We start from the raw sequence: 15,015 nt of genomic DNA, 5'->3' as shown, positions 1-15,015 counted from the left end.
ACTTCACTTCGTTGATTTTTGGTTTTACGATTACGTCCTTCCTTTGCTGTTGGAGGTCCCATTCATTCGTCCATCCATGGCTAAGGTGTTTGCTAGCTATTCACTTTATTTATTTATAGGCTGGAGATGAAAAATCAAAAGTAAATTAGCTTTTTTAAGTACTACTAGTAATATGCATATAGATGAATGAAGAACGAGTATCGGAGTTTTTTTTTTTTTTTTTTTTTTTTGTCGACACAGAGATGTCCGGATCAATTCTTACGGGGACCGACTAATCCCTTGCGACCTAGGTCCGGCGCCCCAACTCGATCCAAGCACGTTAAGTGCGCGGAGGAACACAACGGAACAGAAACTCGAACTCGGGACCTATTGATTTTCTGTGAAAGGTGCTACCGCTAGACCATTCACGCGAGCGCGAGTACAGGAGTCAGTTGGTTTGTTAGTTAATTGAATCGAAGTAGGTTGGGCTGTCTTGTCATCGCCTCAAGAAATTAGCACTACGATACGAGTAAACGCTTCCATTTCTTTGGGCTGACTTCCAAGTCAGCATTCTCAATTGGGTCACTCACTACCCTTGTCCTCCCTCAAAGAAACAAGTCGATATCGAAAATTTAATTGTGAGAACGACCAATCCACCCCACAAAAATCGAAGGAGGAGTATACGTGTATTAGTTGTGAAATCTAATCAATTTATTTATTTTCTGGGGCAAATAGCAATATTCAAGTTTAACTGCCTCATCCTCAGGGAAGGGAACTGGGAAGGACAAAGGACAAACCCCACCTACTTTTAGCGGCCACAGCCGTACAGCCGTCCGCTAGAACTATAGCCACCACTCCACTCCAGGCGTAATAAAACCTTTTTTTTTAGCTCCACACGGAACAAGCTTACCCATATTAAATAAAAACACCAAAAAGCCAGGGCTGACCGTTCGACAAATTAGTAAGTTTCTCATTTCATTTCTCGCAAAAAGAACCTTCATTTCTATAGCTAAAGAAGTGACCATCCATTCGACAGTACAATACTTATGTCGATCTTATGCTGATGAATCAAAGTCAGATTGTGAACTTAATGTCAAAGGACAGTTGTGAGAAAGCTATCTATCAGCGCCTAGCAAAATGTTGTTGCTGCCATTGCGCCACCTGACAATATTGCATGTCCAGTTCCTGTCCTGGAAAATAATAATGCATGCACTGATTTAGAAAATATCGCCCAGCTTAGTAACTTTCAGGCCTTTGAGTGGTCTTCCAATTTGCTTCTGCAACAGGGCAAAGAATTCCAATGCCATTTCTTAATCGCCCACTGAAACAGTGGTCCATCATCTGCCAACTGGTCTACTATTTTCAGATGCCGGACAAATTTGGAATCCAATGTCGTGCCCCAAGAATACTCCTTCCATTTCCTTTAGATCCGAACAAACTATGCAATCCTGTGAATTGCATATTCGTAGAATCAACATGCGAAAGAAGCATAAGACACGTTCACACCACACAAAAAAAATGAACTGAACAGAAACTGAAACTGCGGCAGTTAGGCCACAATTTTAAGGTGGTGGACCTACAGACGTTACTAAGGAGCCAGAAATACCTCCCAACACATAATAACCTCGTTCAGCTGCTGACGGACGATATTTACTGGTGCAAAAACTACATTGGAGGAGTTGCAAAGCCAATTCTCCACAGCCACCTTGAAGGGGACAGGGAAAACAAATCGGCCCTTTCCCCTTATTTCTTTTTTTTTTTTAGTTGGAGGTATAAGCCACAGGTGTCCTATTTGCGACTAATCCTATCCAAGTCGGATCTATCCCTTTACAGAAAAAAGCTTTTTCAACCTTGTTCTTTTCATTTTTATGGATTTCCAACATGATACCTCATCATTAAACCCTTTAAACTTGCATCACCATCCGTTGGCATTGATCTCTCCCGTTGGAGGTATAAGAAAATGATTGTCCATGCAAAATTAGCAAATCAGTTTATCACGAGTATAAACTGAGATAAACTACCCTTCCAACAAACTTCACCCCGCACTTAAATCTGGAAACTGTAATAGGGACAAAAACAAATCATAAGAAACAAGGAAATTCTATGGCCCCGAGTACTAGCATCTCTTTCGCAGCTAGCAATGCACTTTAAACCGTGTCAATTGTGAAAAATTAGATTTTAATTGTGACAAGAAATGTTCCAATTCGTACAAATCTAGATATCAACAAACATATAGTTATCGGTAAACTTAATATCTGTTTGCGGAGGGGGAAAAAATTGTTCTCTGCGTCACACGATTTCCAACAGAGGTGAAACAGAATATGCAGAGCTATTGGGCCAAGAAGCATTGGCGTGCTGGGTCGCCTATAAAGATGCAAGCAATCAGACACCCATGTAACGGCCCAAAACGGTAGAATGTTAGGGCCCTCCACAATTGAAACCAAAAATCCAGCATCAAATTTAGGCCATCAACCACTTAGAACATGAAGTGATACTCCAACGTCACGCATCTTTACAGATGTTGATTCCTTGCGGTCATCTATGCTTAGAGATAATTCACACCTATATTCCACATAAGATAACAAAATAACTTTTTGGCAGAGTGCATGTCTAACCAAATGAAGCTTAATGTATAAGAACACTTCTGATTTACCCCCTTTCCCTATAAAAGACAAGCTTTCTAGAATTTAACTAGATTAGGCCATAAATAAGTACCAAGCTCATCAGCCAAATAGCAAAAAGGTAAAAATGCAACTCCAAAAGCCTGTGAGCAGTGATGCCGAGTAGCAGTATAAACCAATATGCAATGCAAATTGTATTCTCCTAAGCTACATTGTTACAAGCTTAAGCAAAAAATAACCTCATCCAGTCGTCCAATACAATAGTCAATATATATGACCAGTCAAAGTACGTAACTTTACTTGATCGGCAGTTTTAATTAAACTGAATGGAGACTATATCTCTTTGACACGGCATAAGATCAACATTCCCTCTGTATCAATCCAGAACAGTGCTATGTTTGAATTAAGGGATTCTTCAACTCTGGAAACGTGTGTTATTGACACCACGGGGGAACGAATTTTGAGGTGGCGGCAGAGTATTTCTTGGTCTTGCATATTCAGCGAAGATAACCCAGCCATCCAAAAACTACAAAAAGTAGATATTACAAAAGAAAACAAATGAGACAAACATGTACAAGAAAAACTTTATCCTTCAAAATCCTTATCTAGAATCAGCAAGCTCTGTCAAATGGACAGCTAAAAGTTGGCCAAAGAACATCTGCTAGTTTGGATCAAGAATGCAGAATTTGATTATATGTTTGGCTTTGCTTTATCAATTACACCTTTGCAGTAACCAATGTAGGCATGCAATCACTGCGCCAGGAGCTCAAGTTGAACGACAAAAAACAAACAAATGAATAGGCTCAAAAGTAAGTAGGCCAAAGTTTCAGTGACCAAAAGCCCGCTTGTGGAATATTTAATCCCTGAACTTATCCATCGGTCAATGTAAAGGAAACCAGAATATATTGTTGAATTATGGGGCACCAAACACGGTGTTGCTTTTTCTTAAAAACAAAAACCAATCCCAGATAATCCAAACTAACCTTGCCATCCATGCCCTCTATTCCGGCAGCAGCATCTTCTAAGGATGCATATCTAACAAAACCAAATCCCTTTGAAAAACCAGATGCACGATCAGTTACCACTTTTGCTGAAAAAGGCAAGTAAATGCATGTTAATCTTCCATGTGGGATATTCTAAACCCCAGTTCTCCACTAGCGTGAAAAGAAAACATACCATCAACCACTTGACCAAACTTCTCAAAGGCGGTTCTGAGACCTTCAGTGGTTGTACGTTTGCTGAGGCCTGAGAGCATTAAAGAAACAATAAATCATACCTTTACTGAGGCGTAGAAAGACACACAAACACAAACACACGCAAAGATGAGCAACATAATTCATCAAATCATTAAAACTAAAATGAGAAAAAAAAAAAAAAAAAAAGCAGTCCAGAAGCATCATGCATCTGTACCACACAATAATAACAAATTTGACGAGCCTCCACCCTCTCTTCCAAACTAAAAGAGGGAAAGTCTTATTCTGGGAAAGGCAGAAGGACTCGACAATACAATACATGCAGACAGGAAAAGGAGAAGAAAAACTACATCCAGTTACAAAAGCACCTTAGAATCTTAAAAACACATTGAAAAAAGTCAGACTTTGCTCAATGGACAGTTTGAGGGTCAAGGCTCAAAAAAGAGGCAGGAGTTGATACATTTAACCAAAATTTGAGGGACAAGGCACAAAAGAAAAAGAAGTTTTAAAATACGAAACTCAACTGCCAAAAACCAGATGTGGCTATAAAAGGAGAGAATTGCATATTCAGTCCAAGTTTGCACAGATCATAAACTTATCAATATTGTCAGAATAAAAGCTTCAGACAACACAAGAACAAAAGATAGGAGCTTTGGAAAAAAATTCACTGGAAATGCTATCGAAATTTGTCAGGCAAATTGTCTGCCAATCCCGACAGTAGACTGTAAGCCAACTACAAACACTAGCTAGGCTGTACCAAATTATTTCTCATGGAAGTTTAACCAAGACTAAATTCAATTTTTCAAGGCCTAGTTTCTAACCAACTTATCAGCTTCAACCGAAAATATTCATTTGGACACCTTAAATTCCTTGTTGCATCACAGAAAAGAACAAATTACTACAACATAAGCAGGCTAGGCCCCAAAAAAAAGTTGAAAATCAACGAATGAATTAGGCAAATAGCAACAACAAAAAGGTTCCAATCTTTCAAATCCAACAGCCCCTTAATCCAACAATCAGCTGTTCTTAAATTACCCTAGTTTCAATAATTTCTTAGCAAGTAAAACTAAACCCATTAACGGGTGCGGAACGATAAATCAGACAACGATATAGTAAGGAGAGAAATGGAAGAAGAAAAAAAGACTCATATTCAGCAGAAATTGAAGAGGGAATCTTGCCGGAGACGAAGAGATTGGTGGAGGGCTCAGCTGGAGGAGGTTTCTCCGTTTGAGACTGCGGTAGATTGAATGGAAAGGTTGATGTGGAAAATAAAAGGGAACTCAGACCCCTCGGCGACGCAGCCGTGGCCGCCGTCGCAGCTGTCTTCGCCGCCGCTCTCAACGCCATCTCGATTTTTGGGGGGTTTAAGCTCTGCTAATACCCTGATACAGTCACTAGACAGGGTTTTAGCACGGCCTATGAGGTTTGGGGAAATGATGAGTTTTATAGTCATTACGACGTCGGCTGGCAGATGCAGCAGTCCATTGGAAATTTTTTTTTTTTTTTTTTTTAACAGTCTGTGGATTAAAAATTAATATCCAAAAAATCTTCTAATGGGCCATAAATGAGCTTCAAGAACACCCTTTAAGGCCCAGTAAGAGAATGTTCGTGGTGAAGGCCCACTTTATATTTTCCCCTTTCTAAGCATTAAATATTTTGCAACTCATTGTTTATGGAATTATTTTTCTCTGATTTTTGTAGATAAAGTAAATTTTCTTATGCAGCTTCACAAGATAACAGAATTTTGATCTTTAAAGAGATCGGTCTGCATCTGTAAGAAAATAATACACAACTGCAATATCCCTATGAGGAGAACGTTTGCATCTCTTATGATAAAAATTTGTAAGAGTTGTGAAATTTGTAAATTGCACCCCAAAAAAAAAAAATTTGCAATTTGTTTTCCTGCCCGAATCTCGTAAAATCATTAAATCAACCACTTCTCCTAATGGAACAGTTCTGCCATCCCCTTTGCAAGGGCTAACAAAGAACATATGGAGATGAAATTCAAATTGCCTGTATTTCGAGTTTCGACCTACTAATAGCAAACACCTTCAGTTGCGACTTCAGAATGACTGAAATGGGTATGAATACCATAGAAATACTCATCACCGACGCTCCGTAATTCCGATGCGCAAGTCAAGGACATCAAGGTAATATAGAGAAGAGCTATCTTTAGTAGAAAGAACAGCTCTAACAAGCTTCAATGACGGTGAAGGATAGCCAAGATGACCGCACTAAGACACGATTTGAAGTATAGGTGACTATTGCTTCCAAAAAAAAGAAAGTATCCAGCCGAGAATTCTGGTAAAGGAGGAAACTAAGAATCGATATCTTCAATTAATTGATGTTTTAAAGGACTTCAATTAGACCAAAAGTACCAAATTCAGTTCTTTTTCATCTCGAATACAAAACAATCCGGTTGTCTCCTTGTCAACCAAATGGATGCTATAGTTCAATCCGGGATTCATCATCTTCTTCATCATCGAAAATTAGTGCTGCTGAAACCATTTGAAGCACCATTTTGAGTTGGTGGAGAAGGATTTCTTGGTCTTGCATACTCTGCGAAGATAACCCAGCCATCCAGAAACTACAGAATAGAAGTTAAAAGAGAGCAATTGTAAGTAAACTACACATTAGCAGGAAAATATTTGTCATTCAACTAGAAGCCTAATTGACTTTGGACTGAGAACAAAAAGAGCCTTAACTAACTGCATGCTCTGTCTGCCAAGCGAATTCTTGAAATAACAACCTTAATAGAAAAAGTTCAGTATTGAACTCCATCCTTTTTTCGGTTACCTTTTTTCCCCTCTTGTGTCCTGCTTTAGACTCCAGCTTGCTATTCCTTTTCAACAAGGGTAGCTTAAGGCATTTTGTTCAATGTACACTCTAACAGCAATAGCAGCATCTTAGAAGTGCTCTTGTGCTTTGTTCTGGGAAAGTGTCTTATTCCTGTTACTTAAATTGTTGAATTATTGATGTTACGTGAATAGTAGAATTATCTAGAACTTCTTGAAGAAAACCGTATCCTAAACGTCACTACCATCACTTTCAACAACCATTCCCACTCTTTCACTTGCTTGCTACTTTCTCTTCTTACCGATTTTCTTTGCATTTTGCAGCACCAGGGCCACCACTTGGCCAGACCATCAACATAGCAAATCTAGACACCACTTGAAGTAGCAAACACAAGTAAAAACCCAAGAGAAACAAATGAAATAACAGTTCACACTGTTTAGAAGATTCAATGTGTTTCTAATTAATTTTTCCTACCCTAATCAATTATCTGCATGTTTTACCCCAAAAGAGCTTCTTTGCTTGGGATTTGGGGATCATCTCTCATATGAGACACACCTATCACCTATGACGGCAAGCACATCCAAGAATCAGATCCAAGGTGAGGAATGAAGATTTCTAATAAAGGAAAATGTCAATTGTAGCTATACCATAGTAAACTTGCTCAACAAGGAAACATTTTATACAATAGAAGAAGTGCTCTAAGTGAAAACATTCAGGAAATTTCTTACTGCTTCAATCGCTTCTCTCGTCTCCAAATTAGAGATCCTATGATAATATTATCACCAACAGAACCCTTTCCATTTATTTTGATTCATAATTCATTCATCCATAGTTCCAAAGAAAAAAAAATCCCTAGTCCATAAGACATGTGTAACTTTTTCTCCACTTCCAAAACCACCCTTGACAAGGCTTCTTCCTCTACTTAATAAACACATCCAAGCAAAATGGGATGCTTACAAAAAGATAAAAGTCCAGTTCTACCAGAGAATGTTGGATCATATTTTTGGCTACAACACAAGGAATTCTCTGTGAAATTAAAACAAAAAAGTGCTTATATTGTGTCAACTGACCTGGCCATCCATGCCCTTAATACCAGCCTCAGCTTCTTGTAAAGTTGCATATCTAACAAAACCAAAACCTTTTGAAAATCCAGACACTCGATCACAGACCACTTTTGCTGCAAAAGGCAAAGAAATATATCATGCTCTGTGTGAGGCTATTACGCAGAACCAATTGTCTAACAACCTGAAATCCAAACTTACCATCGACCACATTTCCGAACTTCTCAAAGGCACCTCGGAGACCCTCATTAGTTGTACGTTTGCTGAGTCCTGGAAGTGTATAATATTGTCATGCATTTCAGACTCTCCAGCATATCACAGCACAATTAGATGAAACACAACAGCGGATTCTGGTTATCATCGGAAAACGGAAACGATTGACTTGAAATGCATCCTAAGTATCCACATTGCCTATCATTTAATCCTACTATCAAAAGGATAGCCAGCTACAACACATAAAATTTCCAAAGAGTTAAAGAAAAAATTAAACAAAAACAAGGGAAGAATGCCGATTGATTGATCTCATCTGCAGTTAATTAAAACTATAGTATCTCCAATTAATAACTTGATTATTTACATTTGACTGCGGCATCAGATAGGAGTTTTGTCCGTGAGCATGAACCTAAGAAACAACATTATTAGTAAAATTAATATTGAAAATCATGAATGACGCATATAAATGGAAGCTCAGGTATATAAATTGTAAAGTACAAGCTCTGCTTAATCATTTCTGAGAAAGTAAAAGGGGAAAAAATAAGGGCATTAAACAAACAGTAATAATACTTTAATGCTTAACTAAATAGGTAAAGAAGCAAAGTTAATTTGGCAAATGACAAGAGATAAAGAGTAGCTACCGGAAACGAAGAGATTGGTGGAGGGTTCAGCAGGAGGCGGCTTCTGAGCAGGGGACGGTTGATTAAATGGGAATCTTGACGTCGAGAATAGAAGAGCCCTAAAACCGGTGCTAGGCGCCGCGGCGGCCTTCAACTTGATAGCTGCTGCCTTCATCGCCATCAGAGGTTTGGGCCGGGGTTTAAGCTCTGATTTCGACTGATTTCTCAAATGAATATGATGAGCAGCAGGGATTTCTGGCTTTTATTATCACGTTACGACGTCGGACTGATATGGTAACAAAACACAATTCTGCAGATTTCTGGCTTTTTTTTTTTTTTTTTTTTTCACTTTCTTGCGGTTGCGCGAAGGTAGACTTTAGAAACCTTCATATGGGCCAAATGCAGATTTGGGCTGCCAACACTTTTAAGAGTACCATACAGCATTAAATTAGAAAACTAGGGAGAATCAACTTTCGTGATGTATTTTAACTCTTCATTTTTGTGCCCAAGTTTTGTAGAAAATCACTATTTGATTATAAGTAAATCTTATATATACTGACAATATATATATACTATTATTATTGAATCTACGACATATATGCAAAAGTTGAATTTTAAATTCAAATATTGTATATTTGTTATTTATTCAATGCTGACAGTGTAGGAAAGATTAATCTTTCGATTATTATTATTGGTGTCACTGCTATTATTATGATGATAATTTTAAATAAGTTTTTTTATTGATCTTAAAACGTGATTTACCATCGAAAACATGACTTGTTGTGAACTTTTACAATCAAGTAATCTGCTATATTTCTGATCTCACGTGGTCGCATTTTTATTTACCTCAGAGGTTCAATAGGGAATTTTACGTTTTAAGAATGTCGATGTTGTAAAAATCGTAAGAGGATTCTAATCTTTGTCCCGTTGAGTGCAAAATCGGTCCGAGACAGGCTTCAATGGTTTTTTGCCTTGACATTTAAAAAAAAAAAACTCATTCGTTTCATTTTCTCTTCAGGTGGAAGCGGGCCATTGGTTGGACCTTTGTAATGACAAGTTCTAAGGACACACACCTGCAATTTAGGAACAATTATTTTGCATATGAAAGAATCATTTGATAGGAGATTGTAACAGTTAATGGGTGGTTATGTAGTTTGGATGGTTAAGGTGAAAATCAGTTGTGGATAAGTTGGTTGATAATATGGGGCAACATATGATTAGATAGTAAAGGTAAAATTAAGTAATTATAAGGGCAAAGTTGAAATTATAAAAAGTGATAGAAAATGTTTTATACCAAACTCATGGCTCTTCCTTCATACTCAGTATAAATAATTTACGGACAAGTTTAGCAATACTTGGCATTTTTATAGCATGAGACTGAATGTCGTATCACTTGGTACCTTTTTTTTTTTTTTTTTTCTTCTTTCTTGGACTAATATCACTTTGCCCCTCTCAATTAAAATAATAGGCACTTTACCTATTTCAAATATTCTGTTTAGGCAAGGATTTTCTTTGAAAATGCAAAAAAAAACAAAAAACAAAAAAAAAAAAAAACAAAAGGTGCAGTGCTTAAATATGTTAACGATTTTACCCTTGTGTGTTTCATAAATAACTATAATTCAATAAGAACATTTATTGAGAAAAATGGATAGCTTAGATGTGTTGACAATTTTACCCTTATGTTGTTGATAAATATTAATGTACCTTCGTGCTATTGATAAATAATGGTGATTTATAAAAGGACATCTATTGAGGAATAGAAGCTGTATTTAGCACTGAAGTTTTCATCATAAACAATACATATTCAAAAGGTGTTGAAATTTTGAAAAAATATCAAAAAATTGGTGATAAAATCTAGATCAAGTATTTGTCAAATGAAAATTGATAAAATCCATAGATATCCAAAGTTTGGTACAGACAGTTTGGAGGTAGATATTCAAATTCTATTATTAAATTCCCGATTAAGGTTTGGTAAAATAATTTAACGTGGATGCTAAAATTCGATTACCGAATTCTTGACTACTGAGATCGAGTTATCGAATTTTATGCGTTGATGTATATTATTAAATATTACATACTAATATATACCATGGACTAATCTATTTATATATATTAAGGTCTTATAAATTATAACCATAAGATCAATTTGACAAAATATAAAACTACAACATAAGAGTGGAATTGTGAACATAATTAAGCAACCTATTTTTTTATCTTTTTTCAAATGAAATGCTTGACACAAGCACCAAACGGAATATTCTCAACTCTCAACCTATTATTTTCATTACGGAGGCTAAGTGTTGCTATTCCCCATTTTCTCGGGAATAAAGTGTTTTTAACCCTAAGTGTTGCTATTCCCCATTTTCTCGGGAATAAAGTGTTTTTAACCCTTTTTTTATTCAAACTTTTTGAGAAAGATAAGTCGACCAAGTTGTAACCGAGCCAACTCAATTTACCTCACAAATCCCAATCACCTTTTTATCTTCCCAATCATCTTTTTATCTCACACACATCACATCACAAAAGGTGCTACAGTAAATATCTCAAATAAATCGTCCAAATAAACTCTTATCCAAACAAACTCAATGGCTAATCTTCCGGAATCCGGAAGCAATTTTGACTCCTCAGAAATATTTCAGCTTGCATTTCTTGACTAGGGTAAATTATCCCAACATCAACCTACGGGCTGCAAAGGGTTTAGGAAAGAACCTTTTATTTTCTTTTGGGGACAAAGTTTTAGAGCCAATTTGCCATTTTCTAGGAATTCCTTGCAGCCTCAGAGAGAACAGCTCTTTACTACAGACACTCATACTGCAGCATGCAACAATTAGTCACCGGCTTGAATTGCATTAGGTGCACCACAGTTTTCAAAGTACTATTTAACACCATAAGCCAACAAATTGAACCAAATATGGAACATTCATCTAATAAGAACCGCTGAAACAAAAATCATAACCAAAGATCCAACCAAAATTTAGTGCTATACTCTTGCAATGACAATGTCAACATCTGAACTGAATAGGCAAGTCTCTCTAGAACACAACACAACGGAAAATGATAACAAAAATAAAATCTCTGCATCCTTTAATTCACTTAAGCCTTATCAGCTTTGGCAGCTGTAGCGGCAGCTTGACCTCGGAGACGACCAGTCCTACGTGCGGCAATAAGACCAACCTTTTGACCAGGTGGTGCATCACGGCGAACTGTGCTAGCATGACCAATATGTTGATGGTTACCACCACCATGAGGATGTTCCACAGGATTCATAGCAACACCACGAACCTTAGGCCAGCAGTTCCTCTTCACACGGTACTTGTGGTAAGCATTACCAGCCTTAAGAAGGGGCTTCTCAGTACGTCCACCTCCAGCAACCTGACCAATCATAGCACGGCACCCACTGGGCACAATCTTCTTAGCTCCAGATGGAAGCTTGATCCTGTCAAAATAACCAGCGTCAACATGGGGATGAAGGCCAGAAAAGGATTAAATGTCACTTCCACAACTTAAGCAAGTTAACAGCACAATGAAAGCAGAGAGTCTTCCTATTATCTGACAGCCAAGGCAAGAATAATAAACTGTGTCGCTTACAAATCAGTCTGGCAAATACGCTGATCAAACATTTCAGCAAAATGAATGATTTCCAACCTCTATATACTAAAAAAATTCACCAATCCAACCCTTTAACAAAGAAAGTTACGAACATAAAAACTGAAGTATTGAGGAATAAAGCAGCACAAATAAGGTGGGTAAACTTCATGTTCCTAATGTAAAAATTTTTGCAATCAGAATAATATATAGCAGGCGACTAATATAAAGAGACACACACTACAGCAAAAGAGCAAACAGAAGTATGACCATAATTATCAAGTACCTACAACAAGTGGTACATATTGTGCATAGGAATATCAATAAGAAGTTATCTAAACCATTTACCACTTCAATAACGCAAAAACCAACGAACTTCCAAGCAACCTATCTAACAAAGTTGAACTAGAGCCCGATACAACAATAGACTTTGCCATCCAGACAAACCCTTAAAACATAATGTCTAACGTCAACCATCTCATTGAATACCATCACAGATAAAGAAAAATCAGAACAAAGATAAAACCTACACGCTTTCCTCATAAAACCCAAATAACAAGTAATTATGCATAGACTAATCACAAAAATCTATTCCATTTTTTCCGAAACCATCAAAAACTCGTGCAGATAAACCACCCAAATCCATCACCTTCGAAGCATTTCACACAAACGTATTATCAACCACGAGCAAGCCTACAGATCAACCATCCACCCAGAAACAATACAGATATATTCAATACCTAGTGGTTCCGTTATCAGGGTTGTGACTGATAACAATAGCATAATCACCAGAGGCTCTAGCAAAGACACCACGGTCACCCATCTTATGCTCCACGTTGCAAACCACAGCTCCTTCAGGGATGGATCTGAGGGGCAAAACATTTCCGACCATCAAAGTAGCTTTCTTCCCGCAGTAAACGAATTGCCCAGTAAACATTCCTTCAGCGGCAACGAACAACTCCTTCTGTTGCTGGTAACGGAAAGGGTGGCGGAAACTGACACGGGCTAACGGGGCACCGCGACCCGGGTCGTGAATGATTTCGTTGACGACTCCTTTCAAGTAGCCGTTGCGCTCGCCAAAGTCCAGAGAACGGAAGCGGGCGGGGCCCTTGCGGTGGTGGGTGTGGGATTTGAAGACGGAGCATGCTCCCTTACGTTGAGCTCGGATCACACGACCCATTTTGGGGGTTCGGGTTGAGGGGACAGGGGAATGGGGCGGCTGAGGGAGAAGTTGGAGGAGCAGAGGGGAGTGAAAAGCAAAGTTCTGCCTAGGGTTTTAAGCGCAGAAAATGTATGGGATGCTTAAAAGGTTAGGGTTGCCATAGTGGGTGGTTGGGTTTAAGTGATGGGCTACCTTCAACTGGATTATCTCGGCGTGCGAACATAGGCCCATATCCATATGTATACAGCGTTGAGAGGGAGGTTTTTCCGTTTTAGTCTAAAGCAATATGTTTATGAAACCAATTCAACCCTTAAATTGAATGGATTTAGACCTTAATGTTCAAACATATTTAATAACAGAAAATAAGACATGGTAAATAATTAAGTAAGGATTAAATTTTATATACTAACAGTGTATTGAATTTTTTACACTAGCACCTATTGAATTTTTTTACACTAACAGTGTATGTGATTTGAATTCATATTATTTGACACAATCTAAATCTGCAAGTGTAAAAAAAATTATACACTGGTAGTGTATAACAAATTACTCATTAAGTAACTCTAAATATTGGCAAAAAAAAAAGTAACTCTAAGGGGTTGCTTGGTTAAAGGGTTTGGGATCACATAAAGGAATGAACCCCTTATTTATTGCTTGGTTAAGTCTATTGGAATGCAAATTTTGGAATCATTTCTAAAAAATCGGAGTTATCCCATTTTCAAGCAAATTAGGAGGTTTTGGACAAAACCCTCAACTTATTCCCTCAAACAACATTTATAACGGATTTACCCTCTCTTTCTCTCCATCACATGCCGCACCTTCTGTTCTTCTTCTTCGTCAGATTTCCTATCTCTTCTTTTTCGTCAGATTTCCTATCTCTTCTTTTTCATCATATAGTCTTCATCTGTAATCCAAAATGTCTTGAAAAAAAAAAGATCTAAAGTAGATCTAAATGGATTAATAATGGGCAAATATTTTCAGTGGACAAATTGTTCAACAAGATCTCCACCAGAAAGATCTCTAAGAAAAATTGAAGAAAACCCACAACCCAAATCCAAGGGGTTTGTGATTTTCGCTTTAGGGGTCTTGTTCAGTGCAGGAATGATGATTTGCTGTGAATTAATTATGAGATTTTAGTACGAATTGTTCTTTGTATATTAAGGACCTACTCAGTATATTAAGAACCTCAACCCAAACCTCAACCCAAAGATCTTCGTTTCAGGGGTCTTGTTCAGTGCAGGAAGGATGACTTGCTGTGAATTAATTGTGAGATTTTAGTACGAATTATTTTTTGTATATTAAGAACTTGCTCAGTATATTAAAAATCTCTTCGTTTCAGGGGTCTTATTCAGTACAGGAATGATGATTTACTGTGAATTAATTGTGAAATTTTAGTACGAATTGTTCTTTGTATATTAAGAACCTGCTCAGTATAGCATTTGAACATAGTTGCGGTTGGCATATTAATAAAGCTTTATAGTTGATCATTTCATGCAAGGTTTGATCTTTTGTGAAATCTTTTTTGTTCTGATGTTGGGTGGAACGGAAGAAATAGAGAGTCAAAAGTTGATGGTGATAGAGACAGCAGCATTGTAACCCTTCATTCTAAAGTCATAAAGAGTTGGTGTTTTATTGGAGAACAGGTTTATTTTTATTTTATCCGATAAATAAATCCTTATACTATATAAGAATGTGTTTAGGACTAGATTTCAACCGCATGGGTGAGGCTATTTTGAGAATGTGATAGTATTTGAAGAGTAATTGGAACATTGAGTACAAGTCATT

The 15,015-nt window shown here is 37.4% G+C and overlaps 3 protein-coding genes across 3 annotated transcripts; all 3 read right to left on the bottom strand.

Moving 5' to 3' along the window:
- Window positions 1–2,728: 2,728 nt before the first annotated feature.
- On the bottom strand, window positions 2,729–5,223 carry LOC113689607 (organelle RRM domain-containing protein 2, mitochondrial-like). Its single transcript, XM_072051387.1, has 4 exons — window positions 4,972–5,223; window positions 3,777–3,845; window positions 3,584–3,690; window positions 2,729–3,126 (listed from the first exon to the last, which is right to left on the bottom strand). The coding sequence occupies exons 1-4, from the start codon at window positions 5,138–5,140 to the stop codon at window positions 3,016–3,018; spliced, it is 456 nt and encodes a 151-aa protein (XP_071907488.1). The 5' UTR covers window positions 5,141–5,223; the 3' UTR covers window positions 2,729–3,015.
- An 875-nt stretch (window positions 5,224–6,098) lies between these two features.
- Window positions 6,099–8,828, bottom strand: LOC113689734 (organelle RRM domain-containing protein 2, mitochondrial-like). The gene is made up of 4 exons (XM_027207494.2): window positions 8,505–8,828; window positions 7,852–7,920; window positions 7,660–7,766; window positions 6,099–6,380 (listed from the first exon to the last, which is right to left on the bottom strand). Exons 1-4 carry the CDS (start codon window positions 8,662–8,664, stop codon window positions 6,273–6,275), a joined length of 444 nt encoding a protein of 147 aa, XP_027063295.1. The 5' UTR covers window positions 8,665–8,828; the 3' UTR covers window positions 6,099–6,272.
- A 2,555-nt stretch (window positions 8,829–11,383) lies between these two features.
- Window positions 11,384–13,360, bottom strand: LOC113690398 (large ribosomal subunit protein uL2). The gene is made up of 2 exons (XM_072051386.1): window positions 12,809–13,360; window positions 11,384–11,919 (listed from the first exon to the last, which is right to left on the bottom strand). Exons 1-2 carry the CDS (start codon window positions 13,246–13,248, stop codon window positions 11,577–11,579), a joined length of 783 nt encoding a protein of 260 aa, XP_071907487.1. The 5' UTR covers window positions 13,249–13,360; the 3' UTR covers window positions 11,384–11,576.
- Between the last annotated feature and the right edge of the window lie 1,655 nt (window positions 13,361–15,015).

The sequence above is a fragment of the Coffea arabica genome, chromosome 5c (genome assembly GCF_036785885.1).
Source record: "Coffea arabica cultivar ET-39 chromosome 5c, Coffea Arabica ET-39 HiFi, whole genome shotgun sequence".
NCBI lineage: Eukaryota > Viridiplantae > Streptophyta > Magnoliopsida > Gentianales > Rubiaceae > Coffea > Coffea arabica.
This window is presented reverse-complemented; position numbering and strand designations above follow the sequence as displayed.